Genomic DNA, 23,175 nt, shown 5'->3' with positions numbered 1-23,175 from the left:
ATTTGACATCGGATGGGAGGGACGGATGCCAATCATCTCTAAGCCCCGCTCCTCTGGCGCTGACGTCCAATAAGAGCGGGATCCATCCGGACACGCATCCAATGAGAATCCAGAGGGGGCGGAGCAACGTAGCCCTTTAAATAACGGTGAAGTCCAGGGGCTGCAGAACCGCGTGGGAGGTCGGAACCCTGGCTAGTAGCCGAGATGTCCCTGCAGGTGAGTTCTAGGGTGGTGTCGGAGGGGACTGGAGTTTGAGGGCAGCATTGTCCATCCAGAGGGACACCGACCCTTGAAAAGCCTTTGCAAAGGCGAAGCCCAGATTTTGTTCTTGGGGAAGCCGCTGCTCAGTGACCCTCGGTGGCCTGGATGACACCCCGACTCTGGAGTCCCCCCAACGCCTTTTTATTGCAGTGCCCGCTGTTGTCTGCAAATCGGGCTCCCTATGGCAACTCTTGTGTCCCTCGGGGATTGCAGACACGCAGGTGGATGCTCTTTCCACCTGCCTGCCTTGTACAGGGTCTTGGTACTGTACATTCAAGGTAGAAAGTTCAGGCAGAATAAAACAAGAACGATGCAAACCCAGGAAGACTTCCTGCATGGATTAGCATCTGCTAACCTAAACGTGTGTGTGACGCGTGTACAGTTATTGCATGCAAGTGGGCATATATACATGCACCGTTCAGTTTTATTCCTGGGTCTCAACTTAAGCATTTTCTCCCTAAATGTGATTCTGCAATGTATAATGAAATGTCTGCATAGAACTTCATGGATAGTATCTGGCTCACTTGAACTGTTCTTCAGGCAACATGTTATGGGGTTTAGGGTTTCACAGTTTGCCCAGAGCCAATCCAAGGTGTCCTCTGGCTCTGCACATACTCCAGAGCACTAAGCTGGAAGCAGGTCCTGAGTAACCACTGGATGTGACCCCAATTCTCCCCCTCTCCTTTCTATGCCTGGAAAGGAGGAAGGGGAAGTAAAGAAAGAGGAGGAGGAAGCGGAGGAGGAGGAGGAAGAAGAGGAGGAAAGGAATCAGTGGGCCAGGTTCAAACAGTGTCTGGCATGAGGTAAATGCTCTGTAAAGATCATTTTCTGGATGACCAAAGCAGGCACAGGAGGCTAAATAACTTGCCCAGTATCACACAGTAGATGAAGCCTAGATTCATGGCAGAACAGCCATGCTCAGGCGCCTGATGATTAGTCACATGATGTATAAAACCACTGGCTGTGCCCTAGAAGGGGTGCTCAAAAAGGCCATCAAGGGTACATGTACCAATTGTTCCGCGCACCTCTCATGCCCTTACAGGTTCAGTTAGGCGGTGAGGCTGCAGTTGAGGTGCTTTATGTTGGAGATATTGGTCTCTGATTATCTGGCGTAGCTTCTGGAGGGAGGGAAATGTTACCCAGACACTAAGCACTCACTAGACTTCCAGGCTCTGGGTTACAGCCAGCTTATGCCTCCTACTTTCTCTCCAGACATCCAGACATCTTTGGATGTTGGTTCATTTTCTGGATCTGCACTCAGAATTTACTCCTAGCAGGCTCTGAGGACGCTAGTGATCAAACCCAGGTCTCATGAGTGCAAAGGAACACCCTTCTAGCTGTTCTATCACTCTGGCTCCAGAGGTCTTTGGATGTTTGGATGAAATGGGGACATCTGATGTTGGAAAAGGAAACTTGGGTTGGTGGGTGGGGTGGAGAGAAGGCCTAGAATCTCTCTGGGCTGTCCTCCAAGCTGTTGACAATTACTGCTTTAAAACACCACAAACAAGGTAAAAGGCAGCTTTAAAAGCAGGGGAAATTGAGGCCTGAGTCATAGCAGATTGGGTGGGGCATTTGCCTTGTGGACCTAAGTTTGATCCTCAGCATCCCATATGGTCCCCAAAACCTGCCAGAAATAATTCCTGAGCAGAGAGCCAGGAGTTACACCTGTGCACAGCCAGGTGTGGCCAAAAAAAAAAAAAAAAAAGGAAAATTATATTCGGGAAAATGTTTCTATATGAAAACTAAGGGTTAATAGCAGAAGAGAAGAGTAACATAGGTGCTAGGAAAGTGGAGTGGCTGGATGGAGTGGGAGGGATAAATGGATGGGGATGGGATACATACATTCAGCTCCCCTGCTGCTGAGCCTTGCCTAGCAACTTTGGTTTGTGTTTTCATTTTATCCATTCATCATTTTGGGGTTTTTGTTGGGGGGGGGAACACCTGGTGATGCTTAGGGGTTACTCCTGGCTATGCACATAGAAATCTCCACTGGCTTGGGGGACCATATGGGATGCTGTGGGATCGAACTGTGGTCCATCCTAGGCTAGTGCCAGTAAGGCAGATGCCTTACCGCTCCACACCACCACTCTGGCCCCCATTCATCATTTTGTAAACCCCCTGCTTCATGCACATAGTGAAAACATCCAATGCTTGTATTTTTTCTTTTGACCTTAAATAAGAATGATCCTAGGACCAGAGCGAGAGTACAGCAGGCAGGGTTCAGTCCCTGACATCCCACATAGTCCCTGAGCACTGGCAGGATTAGTTCCTGAGGGCAAAGCCAAGTGTGACCCCAAAACTTAAAAATTTTTCATCCCCCAGTTTATATTTGGTTTCTAATAAGCTGGAATCTCAGAGGCTCAGCTTCATCTCAGCACCCAGAGTCCCAGAGCCACCCGGCCACCGTCAAGTGGCTACAGCCTGCTACTGCAACTACCAAGTCCAAAGGGAGTTTTGGGGTGATTTCTTTTGGGGGAGAACAAGTTCATTTGTTTTAATATTCTCTCTCATATGGGGTTTAGGCAGAGAATGTGCTTCTAGTGGTTACCAAGGAAAAAAGTTCATAGATATTATATGTATGTGGGTTTGTTTTTTTGGGGTCTGTTTTTATTTGAAGTCATGCCATACTCAGAGTCTATTCCTGGTTCTGTGCTCAAGGATCATTCCTGGCAAATCTTAAGGGATCATAAAGGGTGCTGGGGGTTGAACTGTGTCAGGATGTATGCAAAGCCAGTGCACTATCTGCTGTGCTATCACTTGGTCTACTCTATGGTGTATGTATGAGCTTTTTTTTTTGGTTTTTGGGCCACACCCGTTTGACGCTCAGGGGTTACTCCTGGCTATGCGCTCAGAAATAGCCCCTGGCTTGGGGGAACCATATAGGACGCTGGGGGATCAAACCGCGGTCCGTCCTACGCTAGCGCTTGCAAGGCAGACACCTTACCTCTAGCGCTACCTTCCCGGGCCCCCCCCCCTTTTTTATCACACTCAGCAGCACTCAGAGGTTACTCCTGGCTCTATGCTTAGAAATCACTCCTGACCTACTCGGGGGACCATATGAAATGCCAGGATTTGAACCACCGTCCTGCATGCAAGGCAAATGCCCTACCTCCATGCTCTCTCTCCGGCCCCACTTTTTTGCTTTTTTATTTATTTTGGGGGGGCACAAACGGTGGCATTCAGCAGTAACTCCTTGCTCTGCACTCAGGAATCACTCCTAGTAGACTCGGTGACCATATGAAATGGCAGGTATCAAACCCAGTTGGACACATGCAAGGCAAACACCCTCCTCTCTCGGCTATCACTCTGACCCCTGAACTTTTCATTTATAAGAATAAAACACATTTCTGTTTCTTTGCTTTGATTTTTTTTCTCAGTGTTGTCTTTGTTGTTTGGGGGTCACACCCAGCGCTGCTCAGGGCTTCTTCCTGGTTCTGTGCTCAGGGATAATTTCTGGTTCAGGTAACCAGAAGGGGTAGTAGGAATTGAATCCAAGTCAGCTGTGTTGAATAATAATAGTCCTGGATGGGGTTGGATGGTGATGGAATGGAGGGGCCTTTCTCTGCCTGCCCAGACCAGGCTTCTGCAGCCCTCTCCAGCTGAAGGGTCTGAGGGTTCAGGATAGCAGTGGAGAGAAAACACACAGGCAGTCAGGTTTCAGGAGACATCAGCTTTATTCAAGACCCTAGCCAAGCCATCTCCATTATTAGCCCTGCATTCTACCCCTTTCAGCCATCTCCTCTCCTGCCCTTCTTCTTCCATCTCTCTTGTTCAATCTCTCTCAATCCCCCAATCCCACTCCTCACAATCCCCTTCCTGCCCCTCAGGAAAACCTCTTGATACCTCCCAAAGACCCCACCCAGAAATGGGCAGGTCTTACTAGCAGGTAAGGTTACAAAGGAAGAATGGGGGATGGGGGTAACAAGTTGCATGCAAGGCAAGTGCCCTCTCCACAGGGATTAAATTTGATCCCAGCATCCCAGCCCCCCCATGCACCTCAGCTATAGCCCCAGTACCAGGAAAGAAACCAGAACCAAAAACCAAAACTGCAGCAGAATTAGGGTCCTTGCAGAGAAAGTGGAAGACCTGCTTGATTTCTGTCTAAACTTTCCATCCTGGTTGAGATTCCAGAGCCTTCCATGCATCTCCCACCAAAAACCACCTCAAAGTCAGTGGATAACATAATACCTTTTCCCCTCTTGTTTTATTTAGGCTGATTTCGATCGGGTTTCAGCTGATGTGAGGAAGCTAAAAACAAGACCAAATGATGAGGAACTAAAGGAATTGTATGGGCTCTATAAGCAGTCGATCATTGGAGACATTAATATCGGTATTTGAGCTGGATTTCTTCTTTTTTATTTTTTTCCCTATCTGATGCTGCTCCAGGATGACTTCTGACTTTGTGCTCATGAATCATTCCTGGTGAGGGCTCAGGAACTATATGGAATTCCAGAGATCAAACTTGGGTCATCTCTGTGTCCTACCCACCGTATTATCATTCCAGCCCTGGTATTCTTTCTTTGATGTTTGGTTTAGTTCAGTTGGTGCCTGGCAGACCATACTATGTGAGGGATTGAACCCAGGCCTGGAGCATGCACTCAGCTTGTTGAACCAACTTTTTGGTCCAGTCTTTGCTGTTGGTCTCTTTTCATTTTTGGGGGAGTCGGGGGTCACACCCAATGATACTCAGAGCTTACTCCTGGCTCTGCACTCAGGAATAACTCCTGGAGGGCTCAGGGGGCTCTACAGTATGCCAAGGATCAAACCTAGGTTGCCATGTGCAAAGTAAACACCATCCCTGCTGTACTTTCTCTGTAGCCCCAGTATTAAGTATTTTTAAAGAAAGAATTGGGAACCAGAGCAATAGCATAATGAGTAAGGCATTTGACCCAGGTTGGAAGCCCAGCATTCCGTAGGGTCCTCAAGCCTGCCAGGACTAATTCCTGTGTAAGAAGGGAAGAAGGAAGGGAAAGGAGGGGAGGGAAGGGGAGGGAATTCTTAGGTCTCAAAGGAGAGCAGAGAGAAAATGCAAGCTGGAAAATATCCCTTTCTCTCTGCAGGGTGTCCAGTGCTGTTGGATATCAAGAGCAAAGCAAAGTGGGAGGCCTGGAACCTCAAGAAAGGTATGTTGACTCTTAAAATGAATAAAGCTTCTGGGCACCCAACAGGGCTCCCTCCAGCACATCCATCAGCGGGATGACCTGTTCCTCTCTTTCCAGGACTCTCAAAGGAGGAAGCCATGAAGGCCTACGTGTCAAAAGCTGAAGAGCTGATTGAAAAATATGGAATTTAGAACGCAGAATCCAGAGAGTTTGCCTCTTCACTGCCTCTGCAACTGTCATTCGAAGGGGAAAGACCATCCGCTTTATGTTTAGTGATTTATTTGTTTTGCTAGTAACGTCAATTGGGAGGTTTAAGGAAGGTGATTTTGAGACTCCATATTTAATGAAATGTAACTTGCTATAAACCAGGTGAATTTTTTTTTAATTATGGAAGCTAAACACCACGTTAGGTAAAGAGGGTGCTGATTGAGGCCCACTCAGGGTTTAACTTTGGCAGCATCACGAGCTTCCCACTCACAGATAAAATGAAGTGAACATTGTTCTTGTGAAATGTCCCAAATCCAAAAGATTCTGATGCCAAGTGGCAGCTTTTATGTGGAAGCCCTGGGAGTCACATCTGACGAGAAGGAAATGTCAGATCTAGCCCAGAGCAGGATGAAGGAGCAGGCTTGCATGAAGCCAAGGCCCATTCCATCCCCTGTAGCACATAGTCATTTTTGTTTGCTTGTTTGAGGCCCACACCCAGCAGTGCTCAGGGGTTACTCTTGCCCTACTCCTATTGGCTCGGGGGATCCTATGGGATGCAAAGATCGAACCTGGCTCAGCTGCATGCATGGCAAATGCCTTTCCTGCTGTACTATCATTCCAGTTCTCCCTGTACCACATAGTTTCTTTAGTATTATTGGGTGCAGCTCGGGGGGGGGGGGGGGGCGGTCCTGAGAACTGCCGGGGAGAACATCCTTGGCCAGCCTAGTTAGCCAAGAATCACCAGGAAGAAAGAAAAGAAAATCTCAAGTAATACATCTTTAACATAATTTTAACCCAAATTTATTATTTCTTAGATAAAATCTTTTTCCATAATGATTCTCACATTATTTGTCAGTGATTAGAAGGAATCGTATATTCTGTTATTATCTCCGATTTGTTTGTCTTTGATGCTATTTTCTTTTTCTTTTTTTGTTTTTGTTTTAGGACACACCCAGTGGTGCTCAGGGGTTGCTCCTGGGTCTGTGCTCAGGAATCATTCCTGGCAGACGCGGGAGACCATATGGGATGCCAGGGATCAAACATAGGTCAGCCGTGTGCCTGGCAAACACTCTGCCCACTGTGTTATCACTCCAGCCCCCACATGCTATATTTTAATTTTGAGTCACTGATATCAAACTCATAATTTTACGTCTGCAGGACAGGTATTTACTGCAGCTCTAACCCCCTTCCCAGGCAGTCTGATGTCTGCTGAGAGTAAGAGGAAATTCAAGAACACCCAGAATGGTCGTTCATCTTCCATCTTTACCCATCACCCCACCACTGCCTTGGAATCCAAATACCAATTTCCATAAAACAAAAGGAAATTCTTAAACAGTTATAGCATCAAGGAATCATGTAGAACATCTTGAGAGAGAAAGTGAAAAGGTTCTAAAATCCTGCCAGCATAGAGAGTTCCAGATGCTTGATTATATATTGCTGAATAAAGGCTTCATTGGTGGGCTCAAATAGATAGAAGTGATTTCCAGAGCACACTTGGATGTCGAGATTGCCCCTGGTTAAATCTTTCCAGGCTGAAAAGAAAGAAAATTGTATTTAACAAAGAGCAAGATTCAGAAGGATTAGCTGCCTAAGTCATTTCTCCCAAAGGCAGCATCAGTGGTGGTGTCCCTGTTTGGCACTCATCGATTGGGTGTCTGTGCACCACCATTCTTCCACAGAACCTCCTCTCTATTCAGACCAAACACAAATGCAGTCTTAACTTACTGTAGTCCTGGTGGCTAGACAGGAGCTGAAAGCCATCAAACATATTTTCCCATTTAAGGGCAAGGGATGGAACCAGCCAGTGAGGGACCCCAAAAGGCTAGATTGCTCGCTTTGCTTGAAAGAGCCCCAGACTCTGTTCCCAGCACCACAGAGTCCCCTTGTTCTGGGGGTATCCCAAAAAGAGAAGGAGTAGAAGGAGGAGGAAGAGGTGGTAGAGGAGGAGTAAAAGGAGAGAAAACCATCAGAACAACTTCTTCACCTTCTATATCATTTACTATATCATCGCTTCCCACAAAGCAAGTCAGGTCACAGGAAAGGACTTTCTTGGAGGATGGGACAAATCTAAAAAGTAAATAACAGCAGTTCAGAAACCAACAGCTTTCTTCTCCTGGAACTGCCTATCAATCATCTCAATGTTTCCAGAAGCTGGGCACACACTTCCCCCAGTCATTCAGGGGGGCATGTAACCTTGGCACCATTTGGGGTGGTTTTTCTGTGTGCTTGAAGGAAGGTAAATTGCTTTTCTTTGCTTTGGTTTTTGAACCACAACTGGCAGTTCTCCGGGGTTACTCCTGACTCTGCAAACAGGAATCATTCCTGGCAGTGCTCAGGGGACCATATGGGATGTTGGGGATCAAACTCAGGTTTGCAACATGCAAGGCAAATGACCTCCCCACTGTACTGTGGCTCTGGTCTCTAATTTTACTTCTGTCAGAAGATGCAGTTCTAGGGAAGGTTGGGGGAAAAGAGAGAGAGAGAGAGAGAGAGAGAGAGAGAGAGAGAGAGAGAGAGAGAAAGAGAAGAGGAGAGGAGAAGAGAAGAGAAGTGAAGAGAAGAGAAGAGAAGAAGAGAAGAGAAGAGAAGAGAAGAAGAGAAGAGAAGAGAAGAGAAGAGAAGAGAAGAGAAGAGAAGAGAAGAGAAGAGAAGAGAAGAGAAGAGAAGAGAAGAGAAGAGAGAAAAGAAAAGGGGGGGGGAATGGAGCAAGATGGGAGCTCTGAGAGTGGTAGCCCACTGCTCCAGCATTGACAGACTCATGAGAGCAATCATTTTGTGAGAAATCTGCTTTGAAGACCACACCCATGGTGCTCAGAGCTCATTGCTGCCTCTGTGTTCTGGATTTACTTTTGTCAGGGCTCGGGGGAACTATTTGAGGTGCTATGACTCCAATGCTCCAAACCATACATGTTAAACTCTATGTACATGATTTTTTTTTTTTTTGCACTGAAGGGATGCTCAGGAAGCCAGGGGCCCCTCCTAATGGTTCTCAGCTAAGTGGGTTTCCATTTCAAATACTAGGACTCCAGGATTCAGGCCCAGTAGTACTGGGGATTACCTGGAACACCCTGTTGTTGCTTGGGTGACCTCGGGGCTGGATGTCAGGATGCTTGAGGGAACCCCACAGTGCCAGGGACTGGACCAGAGTCAGCCACATGCAAAGGTAAGTGTCTTAATCCCTGAGCTATCTCTCCAGGCTCTGAACCATTGTTAGAGCACAGAGACTAAACACTTGCTCCAATGCTCCAAACCATACATGTTAAACTCTATGTACATGATTTTTTTTTTTTTGCACTGAAGGGATGCTCAGGAAGCCAGGGGCCCCTCCTAATGGTTCTCAGCTAAGTGGGTTTCCATTTCAAATACTAGGACTCCAGGATTCAGGCCCAGTAGTACTGGGGATTACCTGGAACACCCTGTTGTTGCTTGGGTGACCTCGGGGCTGGATGTCAGGATGCTTGAGGGAACCCCACAGTGCCAGGGACTGGACCAGAGTCAGCCACATGCAAAGGTAAGTGTCTTAATCCCTGAGCTATCTCTCCAGGCTCTGAACCATTGTTAGAGCACAGAGACTAAACACTTGCTTTGTGTACAGTCATCCCTTTTCTTTTTTGAAAAGTGATGTGTTAATAATCAGGGATTATTCTTGACTCTGCATTCAGGAATAACTCCAGGTGATGCTTAGGGATCTATAGGGTTCCTGGGGATTGAACCCAGGTCTGCCATGTCCAAGACAAGCACTCTGACCATTCTATTATCATTCCAGCCCCAACCAGCCTACTTATCAACCCACAATACTGGCTAGGGTCCCCCAAGCATTACTAGAAGTGGTCCTTGAGCACTAAACATAGAAAACCCAAGAGACAAATACATAAACCTGGGCTGGAAAAATAATACAGGTTGAGGGCCCAGAGAGATAGCACAGCAGCATTTGCCTTGCAAGCAGCCGATCCAGAACCAAAGGTGGTTGGTTCGAATCCCGGTGTCCCATATGGTCCCCCGTGCCTGCTAGGAGCTATTTCTGAGCAGACAGCCAGGAGTAACCCCTGAGCACTGCCGGGTGTGGCCCAAAAACCAAAATAATAATAATAATAATAATAATAATAATAATAATACAGGTTGGATAAAGCATTTGCCTTGTGCACAGACCCCAACTGGATACCCTGGCACTATATTTGGTCCCCCAACCTCCACCAGCAGTGACCCCTGAGCACAGAACCAGGAATAGCCCCTGAGCACCTTCAGATACAGCCCTGTACTCTTCATCCTTCCTGTCCTCCAATTACATGATGTGCTCATACAATTCTGTAAAGCTGGTGTTCCTACTGTGACCTCCATTATCCCCCTTGGGAAAAGTGGGTCATGGAGCCACTTACTCGTAGTTATTAATTAGGTGTATATCTGCGAGCAGTTTGGGGCGATACTGTTGGAGGAATTCCTCGTCGTTTATAAATTCCCCAGAGGTGCCCCCGAACACATCCAGTACGCTGGCGACATCCCCCTCAGAAGCGTCTTTCAAATTCTTCACACGAAACCGCAACTTGGACTTGAAACACACAACAGAGCCCTAAACATCAATGCCTCACTCAGGGAGGGGCTGCTTGCTTCTTTCTTGACCCCCCCATGACTTCTTGAGTGACTGGTTTCCAAGGCTCCTCCTCTTTCGTAAAAGCAGTAACCCCTCCTCATGTCTCAACTAGATGCCACCATGCCTTTCTCTGGGTGGATGGGGGGGGGGCTCAATATCAAGATGGGAAGGGGCAGGAGGGCAGAGACAAAAAGGAGGAAGAGATATACCAACCTTCTTTTTTTGGGATGTCACACCTGGCCATGCCCAGGGGTTACTCCTGGCTCTGCACTCAGAAATCACTCCTGGCAGGCTCAGAGGACTATATGGGATGCCGGGAGTCGAACCACCATCTTTCCTGGGTTGGCCACATCCAAGGGAAACGCCCTACTGCTGTGCTATCACTCGAGCCCACTGAATTTGTATTTCTACTTCCAGTCCTTCCTAAGCACAAGCACAGCTCCAAGGCAATGAAGAGCTGGGGTTGTCCCACCCCAGCCCACCAGAGACCAAAATGACTACTTACATGAGGAGGAGTTGAACTTGACAGGAATAAATGAATGGGTTCTAGCTTGTGTTTCTCTTTCAGGTACAGTGCAGTCAGAAAAGCAATATAGGATCCCATGCTAATCCGGGTAAGGAAAACATAATATCAAAACATATATCAACGGTCACAATAAATGCGAAAATAAACTTCAAATTGCCAAAGAAACCTATGTTTATAGAATCATAACTAATATTTGTAAAAGGTGAAAGATTTCCTAGGATCTGGGCAGAAATCAGAGCAGATAAAAGATATATATATATATATATACATGTATATATATTTGTTGTTGTTGTTTTTTGGGTCACACCCGGCAGCACTCAGGGGTTACTCCTGGTTCTACACTCAGAAATCGCTCCTGGCAGGCTCAGGGGACCACATGGGATGCCAGGATTCGAACCACTGACCTGCATGCAAGGCAAATGCCTTACCTCCATGCTATCTCTCCAGCCCCAAAAGGTTTATTTTTAATTTGCATCTGCATGAAGAGTGTTTCAAGGACTATGGAGATAGTTCAGTTGTTAAGACATTTGCTTTGTATATGGTTGACCATGGTTTCATCCTCAGCAGTGCATATGGTCTCCCATGCACGTTCAAGAGTGACTACTGGACACAGCTAAAAGTCATCCCCCCGAAAAAGGGTTTAACTTCCAAGAATACAGTTACTGACAGAAGTCAACAAGAAAAAATATCTAACCCCATCAAAAAATGGGGAGAAGAAATGAACAGACAATTTATCAAAGAAGAAATACAAATGGCCAAAGGATATGGAAAACTGTTCCATATCACTAACTATCAGAGAGATGCAAATCAAAACAATGATGAGGTACCATCCTACACCACAGAGATTGGCACACATCACAAAAAACAAGAACAATAAATGCTGGTGGGGATGTGGGGAGAAAGGAACTTTCATTCACTGCTGGCAACAATGTTGTTTAGTCCATCCTTTATGGAAAACAACATAGAGATTCCTCAAAAAAATGGAAATTGAGCTCCCATATGATCCAATATACCACTCCTAGGGATATACTCTAGGAACACAAAAATGCAATTCAAAAATCCCTTCCTCACACCTATATTCATCGCAGCACTATTTACAATAGCTAGATGCCCTTCAACAGATGAATGGCTAAAGAAACTGTGGTACATATACACAATGGAATGTTATGCAGCTGTGAGAAGAGATTAAGTCATGAAATTTTCCTATACATGGATGGACATGGAAACTATTATGTTGAGTGAAATAATTCAGAGGGAGAGAGAGACACACAGAATAGTCTCACTTATCTATGAGTTTTAAGAAAAATAAAATACATTATTGTAATAATGCCCAGAGATGAGGGCTGGAAGGACTGGCTCACAATATGAAGCTCACCTCAAAGAGGGATGAGTGTAGTTAGAGAAATAATATACTCGCAACTACCAAGATAATGTAAGTGAGTGAAAGAAGTAGAATGCCTGTTTTGTATACAGGCAAGGGATGTGAAATTAGGGGGATGGGAGGCATTGGTGGGAATGTTGCACTGGTGAAGGGGGGTGTTCTTTCTGTGACTGAAACCCAACTACAATCATGTTTGTAATCATAGTGTTTAAATAAAGATTAAAAGGGCCCGTGAGGTGGCGCTAGAGGTAAGGTGTCTGCCTTGCAAGTGCTAGCCTCCCAAGCCAGGGGCAATTTCTGAGCATTTAGCCATGAGTAAACCCTGAGCATGAAATGGGTGTGCCCCCCCCCAAAAAAAAAAGATTAAAAAAGGCATCCTGACTGAACTTCGCTGGATCTCAGATGCCAGCACCCTTCTGCCTCTCTACTCTGCTGTCCTGCATTTTCGGCCTGATTTCACCCTTGGTGCGGCTCATCAGCCAGCCTGCCTTCCTGTGAGCTTTCCGGGGAGTCTGCCTTCCCGTGAGCCTTCCGTGGAGGTGAGTCGACACGCCCAGAAAGGGAGGAGCCACTGAACTTCGCTGAATCTCAGATGCCAGCACACTTCTGCCTCTCTACTCTGCTGTCCTGCATTTTTGGCCTGATTTCATCCTGGGTGCGGCCCATCTGCCAGCCTGCCTTCCTGTGAGCCTTCCATGGAGGTGAGTCAACACGCCCAGAAAGGGAGAAGCCAGAGGAGCACGGTTGCTCCGCTCCCCTTCGTGACGGTGCACAGCATTTAGCCGATGAATACAATCACAACACGTAGAAAAACACGCAGTATTAGTGTGACAATGGGGAAACAACACGGGCCCATGCCAGACATAGAGAATGAAGATGGCAACTCTGATGACTTGAACATGACCAACCACCTAGTCAGTCTCTCAGATAAGGAGTTTAGAGTTGCAATATGGAACATGTTCAAAGAACTCAAACAAAGTATAGAAGAGAAAACTAAAAAGAATCAGGAGAATATGAAGATAGAAATGAGAAAACTCCAAACAGAAATTTCAGATCAAATAACAGGTCTGAGAAACTCAGTAGATGAATTGAAGAAAAATATGTTTGAGATTTCCCACAGGTTAACAGCAGCTGAGGATAGAATCAGTACACTGGAAGATGAGATACATAACAATTACATACAGCAGAAGAAATTGGAAAAAAGCCTCAAAGCAAATGATCAAACAATGGAAAAATTACTCAAAGAATGGGAACAGATGAAAATAGAAGTCTATGATAAGCTCAACAGAAACAACTTAAGAATCATTGGAGTCCCAGAGACTCAGGAAGAAAATCTCCAGGAAGAATCAACAGTCAAGAACATCATTAAAGAGAAACTACCAGAGATAATGAATACATGTGATCAAATCCTGCATGCCCAAAGAGTGCCAACTAAAAGAGACCCCAGAAAAAACACCCCAAGACACATCCTAGTCACAATGACGAATCCCATAGATAGAATTCTGAAAGCAGCAAGATCGAAAAGAGAAATTACATTCAAGGGAACATCCTTGAGATTTACTGCAGACCTGTCACCAGAAACACTCAAGGCCAGAAGGCAGTGGTGGGACATAGTGACAAAACTCAATGAAATAAATGCTTCGCCTAGAATACTGCACCCAGCAAAACTCACTTTTAGGTTTGAAGGAACAATACATAGTTTCACAGACAAACAACAGCTCAAAAACTTCACAGACTCAAAACCATTCTTAAAAGAAAAACTGAACGGCATACTTTAAGACAAGGCTTACCAACAGACACACCAAACTTTAATATAAAGATGGCACTAACTCCCAGGACAATTCTTTCTCTCAGTGTCAATGGACTAAATGCACCAGTTAAGAGACACAGAGTGGCTAAATGGATCAAAAAACTCAATCCAACCTTCTGCTGCCTACAAGAAACGCACCTGAATAGTCAGAACAAACATAGACTCAAAATAAAAGGCTGGAGGAAAATCATCCAAGCAAACAACACCCAAAAAAAAGCAGGAGTGGCCATATTAATATCAGATGATGCAAACTTTATACTTAGGAAAGTTGTAAGGGACAAAGATGGACATTTTGTATTAATCAAGGGATATGTACAGCAGGAAGAAATCACCCTCCTAAACATATATGCACCGAATGAGGGGCCAGCAAAATATTTAATACAACTGTTGACAAATCTGAAAAATAATATCAATAACAACACAATAATTGTGGGAGACCTCAACACGGCATTGTCAACACTAGACAGGTCAACCAGACTGAAACCCAACAAGAATATACTAGACCTGAGGAGAGAAATGGAAGAAAGAGGCCTAGTAGATATATACAGGACACTCCACCCCCAGAAGCCTGGATACACATTTTTCTCTAATGTACATGGGACATTCTCTAGGATAGACTACATGTTAGCACACAAAACATACCTCCATAATATCAAGAGGATAGAAATTTTGCAGGCTGCCTTTGCTGACCACAAAGCCCTGAAATTATATATAAACTACAAAGGGACACAGAAGAAAAATTTTAACACCTGGAAGTTAAATAGCCTCATACTGAATAATCAGTGGGTCCGAGATGAAATCAAAGAGGAAATAAAAAAGTCATCCTAGATAATTCAATGTAAGGAACAATATAGATTTCAACAACATCTCAAAATTATTTTTTTGTTTTGTCCTTATGATATTTATCACACCGGGCTCCAAGACATAGTACACCATGTGACTGACCTAGGTTTGATTCTTAGTACCACATAGGGTCCCCAAGTCCTGTCAGGAGTGATAACTGAGCACAGGAGGAGGAGCAAGCTCTGAGCACTTCTGGGAAAAGCTCAAAAACAAAAGCAAAAAAATATAAACATAAATGATTGCTGTATCTTTGCTGTCTATATCAGCAGTTCTCCAAGTTTACTCTGAGAATATTTCAGGCTATTTGTAAGACATTGCCCCCTATTTTTTTTTTTTTTGTTTTGTTTTGTTTTTGGGTCACACCCAGAGGTGCTTAGGGAACCAAATGGGATGCCAGTGGTCAATCGAACCCAGGTAGGCCGTGTTTTGCAGTACTATGCTTTTAAAAACACAAAGAATGGGCTGGAGCAATTGCAAAGCAGGGAGGGCTCTGGGCTCAAGAATGACTCTCTTGTCATGTTGGGAGGACCCAAATTTCCTGCGCTGCACAAAAGGCAAGCACTTATTTGGGGTGAGGGCATTTTTGGCCGTACCTGGTGGTGCTTAGGGGTTACTCCTAGCTCTGTGCTTAGAAATAACTCCTGGCAGGTTCTGGGGACCTTACAGGATGCCAGGGATCAAACCCAGCCTTACAGGATGCCAGGGATCAAACCCAGCTCTGGCCCCAACAAGGCAAAATCTTTAATCCTAGACTCTCTTGAAGTGCTCAATCAGATGGCCCACATTGAGCAATTTTTCTCTGGCTGACTCTTAGGCTAAGAACAGCTCAGACCAGAGTGACTCAACCTCTCCTCAATGGCAACAAGACAAATCAGTCCTAGGAAGGGTCTGTTTGGGTCCCACCCACCAAAGCTTGTTGGAAACTCAGTTTAAAATACCTGTGGCCAAAAAAGGCAAAAGGTTTATCCTGGAGAATTGGCAGCAAAGCCTGGGCAATTTCCTCCACCACCTGCTGGATGTCTTCAGCGAAGGGTTCCAGGATCCGACTTTCTCTTCCTGCAAGCCTTATAGAATGCACTGTGGGGAGGGGGAGAGATAAGGTCAAGGTTGCAGATGGCAGCGAAATACTGGATGGTGCAAAAGGTCTCATGTTATCAGTCTCCAAGAACTAATAAAAGACCCATCCAGTGGGATGCAACTTTTAGAATTTGCTGAGCAGGGCCAGAGAGATAATTTAGTGGTTTGGGACATCTGAGTTCAAACCTTGACATAAAATGGTCTCCTGAACACTATTGGGTGTGGGTCTGGGGGGTGCATAGATCCCTGAGTAGCTCTGCATCCTCAGATTCTGTCCTTGCACCTCCCCACCTGCTGGGCTTCCTGGTGGGTATTACCAGGAATGACCCCATGAGCATGGGGCTCCTTTTTCTGCTTTGGGTGCTCCCTCAACCTCTTCAAAAATCTAAAAATAAGAATAGAACTAGAGACGTGATGAAGGAGTAAAGCACATGCCCTCTGATGTGGCAACCCTAGATTTGATCCTTGGTACTGAACTGTAACCCCTCCCCCAACTTCCTGCTTATCTTACCTGGATGGTCAGATCCTCTCACATCTGGAAGGTGTCTGTGATTGGTAACAAAAGAGTTCCCTGAGGGGTGGGGGAGAAGCCTGCACAAGGAAGACACAGCCGAGAGAGAAGAGACAGCATAGATGCAGAGGAGCAAGAAAGAGGCTGTTTAGCTTAGAGGTCATTTGGGGAATATGCACATGGTGGTTAGGGCCTTACAATAATGCTGGATCACTCCTAAAACTTCATCTGATTGCTGTGGGTCATTTCCTTGCCGTTACGTGATACCTACAGACCTGCCAGGCCGTTGGGGCTGCAGGCACCGGGTTGGGTCGAGAAAGGCCTCACCAGTCATCCATCCATCCTTACGTGACTAGGACTTATAATTAATGATTAATACAAAGCTGAACAATAACAGAACAAGGGCATAAGATCAAATGCAGTGGTCTGGAGTGATAGCACAGCAAGGAGGGTGCTGGCCTTGCAAGTGGCCAACCTAGGTTTGATCCCCAGCATTCTATATGGTCCCCTGAGCACCATCAGGAGTGATTCCTGAGTGAAGAGCCAGGACTAACCCCTGAGCACTACAGGAGCAAGGGGGCCCTAAAACAAAAACAACAAACCAGCCAAAATCAGCAAGCAAACAAAGCCCAAACCTATCTTGCTTAACAAAGAAAAAAAGTTATCACAGAATAAATGGAGAGTTTCAAAAAAGTATAGGAAGCTAAGCAACTAATTCAAATGAGTTATTTGAAAGGATAACTCATGCCAACTTTCCTAAGATAATATAAGATATGAAAATGAGCTAATTGAATGCTCCCATAATATGCTTATAATAGAATGACCCACTAAATGACCTACAATAATTAAGTTGATTTTTTGGGTTTGTTTGTTGTTTGGTTGGTTGGTTTTTGTTTGGTCACACCTGGTGACACACAGAGTTACTTCTGGCTTTGAGCTCAGAAATCACTCCTGGCAGGCTCAAGCAACCATACGGGATGCCAGGAATAGAACCGGGATCCAGCCTGGGTTGGCCCCATACAAGGCAAATGACCTACTGCTGTGCTATGGCTCAGGTCCCAACAATAGTTAAGTTGAAATGAAAATTAAATGAATTAAATTAAATGAAATCTTAAGGTTAAAAGAAAATGACCTCCAGGCAAAATAACCAGGTCTCTTAGTAAGGAAAAGAGATCAAGATAGTCATCTGGTTTGTGACAACAAAGTTCAAAACAAGAAAGCAATGGTTTAGAGAAATTAAAAAAAAAAAAAAGTAGAGGACAAGATCATTCAGCTTGGCTTAGTGAACAATAACCTGAGCCATGCCTAGGGAATCTACTAAAACAGGAGTCAGCAAAACACACCGCCCAGTCCTTGGGCCAGTAGGCCCACCTGAGTTTATATTGGAGCAGTCAAGCTCATTTAGCATGTTTTGCCTTTGGCCTTTGCTGCTTGATTTACTTAATAAATAAAACAAGAAATGTGGCAGAACCAGTGTCCACAGAGTTGGAGATAATTACCATCTAATCCATCAACAGAAAAAGTCATTTTTGCTATGAAAAGATAAAATCATTTGATCAAGAGACGACTGGACCCAGAAATTAGTTCAGAAGGTTAAGCAAGGGTTTTGTGTGCCTGAAGCCTGGGTTTGGTCCCCAGCACTGCAAGGTCCCTCAAGTGGTGCCCGGGAGTGATCTCTGAGCACAGAACAAAGACCTGAGATTAGCCTCTGAACATTGCCAAATGTCAGGTAGGAATGACTTTAGAACTCTTGTCAAGTTTTCAAAAATCACGGTAGTCAGAGCTAATAGTGCAATAAGCTAAGAACAGGTTTAACAAGAAAGACACCAAACTGTGTTCCCAGCTCCCCAGAACATTGATGGATAGATACACCTACAAAATATTAAAAATGAAATAAGTTAAAATTATGGAGACTTGTGTAATGTCCATCTAGATCATATAGGAGCATCTTTGGTTTGGTTTCCGTGTTTGGGTCATATCCAACAGTGTGCAAAGCCTGGTTCTGTGCTCAGGGATCACTCCTGGTGAGTTTCAGAGACCCATAAAGGGTGCCAGGGATTGATCCCAGGTTCAGCTTCCTGTAAGGCACATTGTAGGTATTTGCCTGGGGTCTGTGCATTCACAACTTGCTGGTGCCAGCTTTTTGCTAGTCATATTTTCCTGGATATTGGCTTAGATTGTTTATGAAGAAGAAAGGAACAGCTCTGGCTCCTAGAACCCAAACTATATGGAGAGTTAGTATGGTGGGTAAGGAACAAGACCTACCTGGGTTTGATCCCCAGCATCCCATATGGTCCTCTGAGCACCTCCAGGAGTGAATCCTGAGTGCAGCGTCTGAAGTTAGCTTTTTTTTTTTTTTTGGTTTTTGGGCCACACCCGGCAGTGCTCAGGGGTCACTCCTGGCTGTCTGCTCAGAAATAGCTCCTGGCAGGCACGGGGGACCATATGGGACACCGGGATTCGAACCAACCACCTTAGGTCCTGGATCGGCTGCTTGCAAGGCAAACACCACTGTGCTATCTCTCCGGGCCCTTTTTTTTTTTTTTTTTTTGGGCCACACCTGGTGATGCTCAGGAGTTACTCCTGGCTATGCGCTCAGAAATCCTAGGGGGACCACATGGGACACCAGGGATCAAACCAGGTCTGTTCTGGATCAGCTGCGTGCAAGGCAAATACCCTACCACTGTGCTATTGCTCCTGTCCCTGAAGCACTGCCAGAACCAAGAATCTGGCCCCCAAATCAAGAATAAATAATACATTAAATTAAATTCAAACTGCCATAAATTATTATCCAATCACATCTGATTCATTCACTAACCCCAAACTCTTAAAGTTAAATTACTTATTGGTCAACTTAGTTGGTATAACTGTTGGATCTTTTAGGAAATTTATTTCTGTGTAGAAATTATTAAAAACAGTACAGTGGGTAAGGTATTTTCTTTTCTTTTTTTAAATCGAAGTAACCTGGGGTAGATTCCTGGCACCTTCTATGATTTCCCTGAGCACTAACTAGAGTAATTCCTGAGCACAGTCAAGAGTAAGTTCTGAGCACCACTGGGTGTGGCTCAAAAACAAAAACAAAAAAGAAAAGAAAGAAAAAAATTAAAATTGTTCTACTCCTGGTGTCAGAGCGGTGGCACAAGTGGTAGGGCATTTGCCTTGCATGTACTAACCTAGGATGGTCCGAGTTTCGATCCCCAAGCCAGGAGCGATTTCTGAATGCATAGCCAGGAGTAACCCCTGAGCATCACCTGGTGTAGCCCCAAAACCAAAAAAAAAAAGATTGTTCTAATCCTAACAAATGACAATGTTAACACTATTAAACATGTGACCTCAATTATAGTCATTAAATGTAAAGAAAATATTTGTCCTGAGGGGGCTGTTGGAGGGTAATGGAGTGTTGGAGGGACCAGGAGACAATGGTGGAGGTCGTGGTGGCAGGCATGGGGTTGGTGACAGTATACCTGAAGCACTATTATTAGTAAACAGGTTTGCAAAACACTATTACCTTAAAGAAAACAAATGGAAATAAACTAAAAAATAAGTTCAAAGGATGCCACTCCCTGTTCTAGATAATAGCAAAACACCAAAGTCATAAGACTTACTTTCTTTAGAAATGGGAAAATCAGGGTGGAGATATAGCACAGCTGTTTGGCTTTTGTCTTGCACGCAGCTGGCCCAGTACAGATCTGTGTTTGATTCCTGGCATCCCATATGGTCCCCTGAGCCTGCCGGAAGCTATTTCTAAGCACAGAGCCAGGAAGAAAAGAAAGAAAGAAAGAAAGAAAGAAAGAAAAGAAAGAAAGAAAGAAAGAAAGAAAGAAAGAAAGAAAGAAAGAAAGAAAGAAAGAAAGAAAGAAAGAAAGAAAGAAAGAAAGAAAGAAAGAAAGAAAGAAAGAAAGAAAGAAAGAAAGAAAGAAAGAAAGAAAGAAAGAAAGAAAGAAAGAAAGAAAGAAAGAAAGAAAGAAAGAAAGAAAGAAAGAAAGAAAGAAAGAAAGAAAGAAAGAAAGAAAGAAAGAAAGAAAGAAAGAAAGAAAGAAAGAAAGAAAGAAAGAAAGAAAGAAAGAAAGAAAGAAAGAAAGAAAGAAAAAAGAAAGACAGAAAGAAAGAAAGAGGAAGTAAGGAAAAGAAAGAGAAATGGGAAAATCCTAGGAGGATTTTTTTGTTCTTTTGTTCTTTGGGTCACTCCTGGTGGTACTCAGGAGTTATTCCTGGCTCTGTACTCAGAAATCACTCTTGGCAGGCTTGGGAGATCATATGGGATGTTAGGAATCAAACCCTGGCTAGCTGTATGCAAGGCAAACACCCTCCCTGGGGAGGGATTTTCGAACACCTTTGATTATTGATTACCAAACATTATCATCAATTAGAAACCCATGTTGTGTCTCTGTATTTTCTCTGTATTTGCTGACTGCAAAACTGACCTAAGTCACCATCAACTTACCTTCCAGAAGCTCGGGATTCATTTGGCCCCACTTGGCAAAATGGATGGAGCCGCCTCCAGCCCAGGGAAAGCAAATCAGTTTGAAAATGGCGTTGGGGATTTGGTATAAGCAGTTGATAACATCTGTATTCCTAGAAAGAAAATGCACAATCAAGTTTAGCATCTGTTCCTGAACTTGAACTCATTCTCTTTCTATCTTTTTTAACAGGAAGGACAGATTGTTCAGGTCTGCAGTGATCGTCAGATATGAATGGTCAGGAAAAGTGTTTCATGGAGTGGAAACTTTGATCACTGTTGGCCCCAGAGTAAAGGAACGAGAACAGGGAAGAAAAAAATTGAGGGTGGCAGTGATGAAGATGTTTGGAGCCTGTGGGCATTATGAATCAGTGGAGGAGTTAATTATTCAAAGCAGAGTCAACAACATAGGAAACAAGAATTTCAAACTCAAACAAGATTTCAAAACTGTCCCTTCAAGGTAACAAGCTGGGGAAAGGGTATGAGGTGACCTGGGATCCTTGGTGGAGGGAGGGAAGAAGATATGGGTGGAGATAAAAACTGGAAAATGTTTCAGTCTAAAACTGTTTGTCTAAAACCCAACTACAGAGACTTTGGAAATTGTGGAGCTTTAATCAAACTTAAAACAAGAATAAAGGCAAAACAAGCACAAATAAAATGATTTTGCTTGGGCAGTTTAAATATACAAAGTTGAGAGAGAGAAAAAGAGCAAGAAAAAATGAGACAGCTCAGTGGACTGAGCCCAGGCTTTGATGGGTTTGATCCTGGCCTCTCATTATCCCCTAGAGCCACCAACTATGACCCCCAAATTAAATGCCATGTTTTTAGGGATCTCGGCGATATAGTCATGTGTCTCCAGTTAGCACTTGAAATGCTAATTTATTTGTGAATAGAGAATAAAATTCTCATGACATTTGATGCAGTGTAGTAGAGGGTAGGTAGAGGTGTGAAGCTGTGTTCCTTAAATAGCAGGGTTCCACAGAACTGGAAAACAAAAGTAAAATTCTCCAGCTATGCTTTGAGTTATTCTTGACTTACGAGCCTCCACAAGTAAAGATCATGAACACTAAATATTGTCTATTTAGCAACTGAAGACAGAGACAGACAGGTTGTCTCTTGGGGACTGAACGTGCTTTGATTTGGCTCCAGCAAGCAGGAAACAAGGTCAACGTGGGTTGACTCACCTTATGGGTGCCTATCAGGAGCTACTCCTGAACCAGAGCCAGAAGCAAGCACTGGGCACCGCTGGGTGTGGGCCACAGTTAAAAATAAACAAAAAAGGGGGTCAGAGCGATGGTGCAGCAGTAGGGTGTTTGCTTTGCAAGAGGCTGACCTAGGATGGAGACAGTTCGATCCCCTGGCATCCCAAATGGTCCCCCAAGCCAAGAGAGATTTCTGAGGGCATAGCTGGGAGTAGCTGCTGAGCATCATTGGGTGTGGCCCCAAAACAAAAACAAACAAACAAAAAAAGAAAAAGAAAATTAAAACAATGAACAAAGAAGAAAATGATGTTGACATTTGCCTAAAGTTCCCAGGCAGTTTATTGGCACTCATGTGAGGACAAACTATTGATAAGATGAAATACTCTCTCTCTCACCATGAACAGTTGAGAGGACTGTGAAGTGGCCAGAAGTAGGAATCAACACTAGGAAATATTGGGGGGTCAGGAGAGATCTGAATCTCTCCTCTACTAATACCAAATGTACCTTCTTTTCTCCTGGTCCTCATAAATGCTCCGGTGAAATTAGGAGCTTTTAACATTGTTCTTGGACATCATCCAGGGTCCCTGGTGCCACCACAATAGCTGACGCTAAAGTCATGATAGCCAGTCCGTTGTGAGACTTGCCTACCCATGGAGGAGGGGAAAATGGGGGAGCACAATGGCTGAGAGAGCCTTGGGGGGGGGCAACTGAGCCACCTACCTGGCTGGCCCAGCTTTGTCTTTTTCCTCCATGCTGTGAAGAAATGGACCTATTCTTGTCAGCCGACTTGGAGTTCAGTCTCTTTTGTCTGGTCCCTTTCTGTTCCACAGCAAACGCGAGAGTTTTCCCGAATGGTTTGACTGTATTTGCTGCTCAAACTCCTGTTCCCAGAAAAAAAGTATCAGGAAGACTGAGAAGTGCTGAATAAATTTGGGGTTCTGTTCCAGAAGACACTCCCACTAACTCAACCTCTGGCCCTTGCCCAGGCTCATGGGCAATCCAAAAATAACATTGACCTGGCATTGGCTTTGATTATTTTTCTTCTTGGTTTTGGGTCACACCCAGCGGCACTCAGGCATTACTCCTGGCTCTGCTCAGAAATCACTCCAAGCAAGCACGGGGGACCAAATAGGATGCCAGGATGGGATTCGAACCACCGTAGGTCCTGAATTGGCTGCATGCAAACTAGATGCCCTACTACTGTGCTC

General features: G+C 44.7%; 2 protein-coding genes across 2 annotated transcripts; one reads left to right on the top strand and one right to left on the bottom strand.

Annotated features, from left to right (window-relative positions):
- The first annotated feature begins 204 nt into the window (after window positions 1–204).
- On the top strand, window positions 205–5,554 carry ACBD7 (acyl-CoA binding domain containing 7). Its single transcript, XM_049777838.1, has 4 exons — window positions 205–216; window positions 4,474–4,591; window positions 5,322–5,384; window positions 5,481–5,554. Exons 1-4 carry the CDS (start codon window positions 205–207, stop codon window positions 5,552–5,554), a joined length of 267 nt encoding a protein of 88 aa, XP_049633795.1.
- A 1,405-nt stretch (window positions 5,555–6,959) lies between these two features.
- Window positions 6,960–22,719, bottom strand: OLAH (oleoyl-ACP hydrolase). Its single transcript, XM_049777528.1, has 7 exons — window positions 22,688–22,719; window positions 20,751–20,881; window positions 15,657–15,795; window positions 10,664–10,763; window positions 9,947–10,116; window positions 7,555–7,637; window positions 6,960–7,102 (listed from the first exon to the last, which is right to left on the bottom strand). Exons 1-7 carry the CDS (start codon window positions 22,717–22,719, stop codon window positions 6,960–6,962), a joined length of 798 nt encoding a protein of 265 aa, XP_049633485.1.
- Between the last annotated feature and the right edge of the window lie 456 nt (window positions 22,720–23,175).

The sequence above is a fragment of the Suncus etruscus genome, chromosome 7 (genome assembly GCF_024139225.1).
Source record: "Suncus etruscus isolate mSunEtr1 chromosome 7, mSunEtr1.pri.cur, whole genome shotgun sequence".
NCBI classification, from domain to species: domain Eukaryota; kingdom Metazoa; phylum Chordata; class Mammalia; order Eulipotyphla; family Soricidae; genus Suncus; species Suncus etruscus.
The sequence above is the reverse complement of the archived record's forward strand: the minus strand, read 5'-3'. Positions and strand labels throughout refer to the sequence as shown.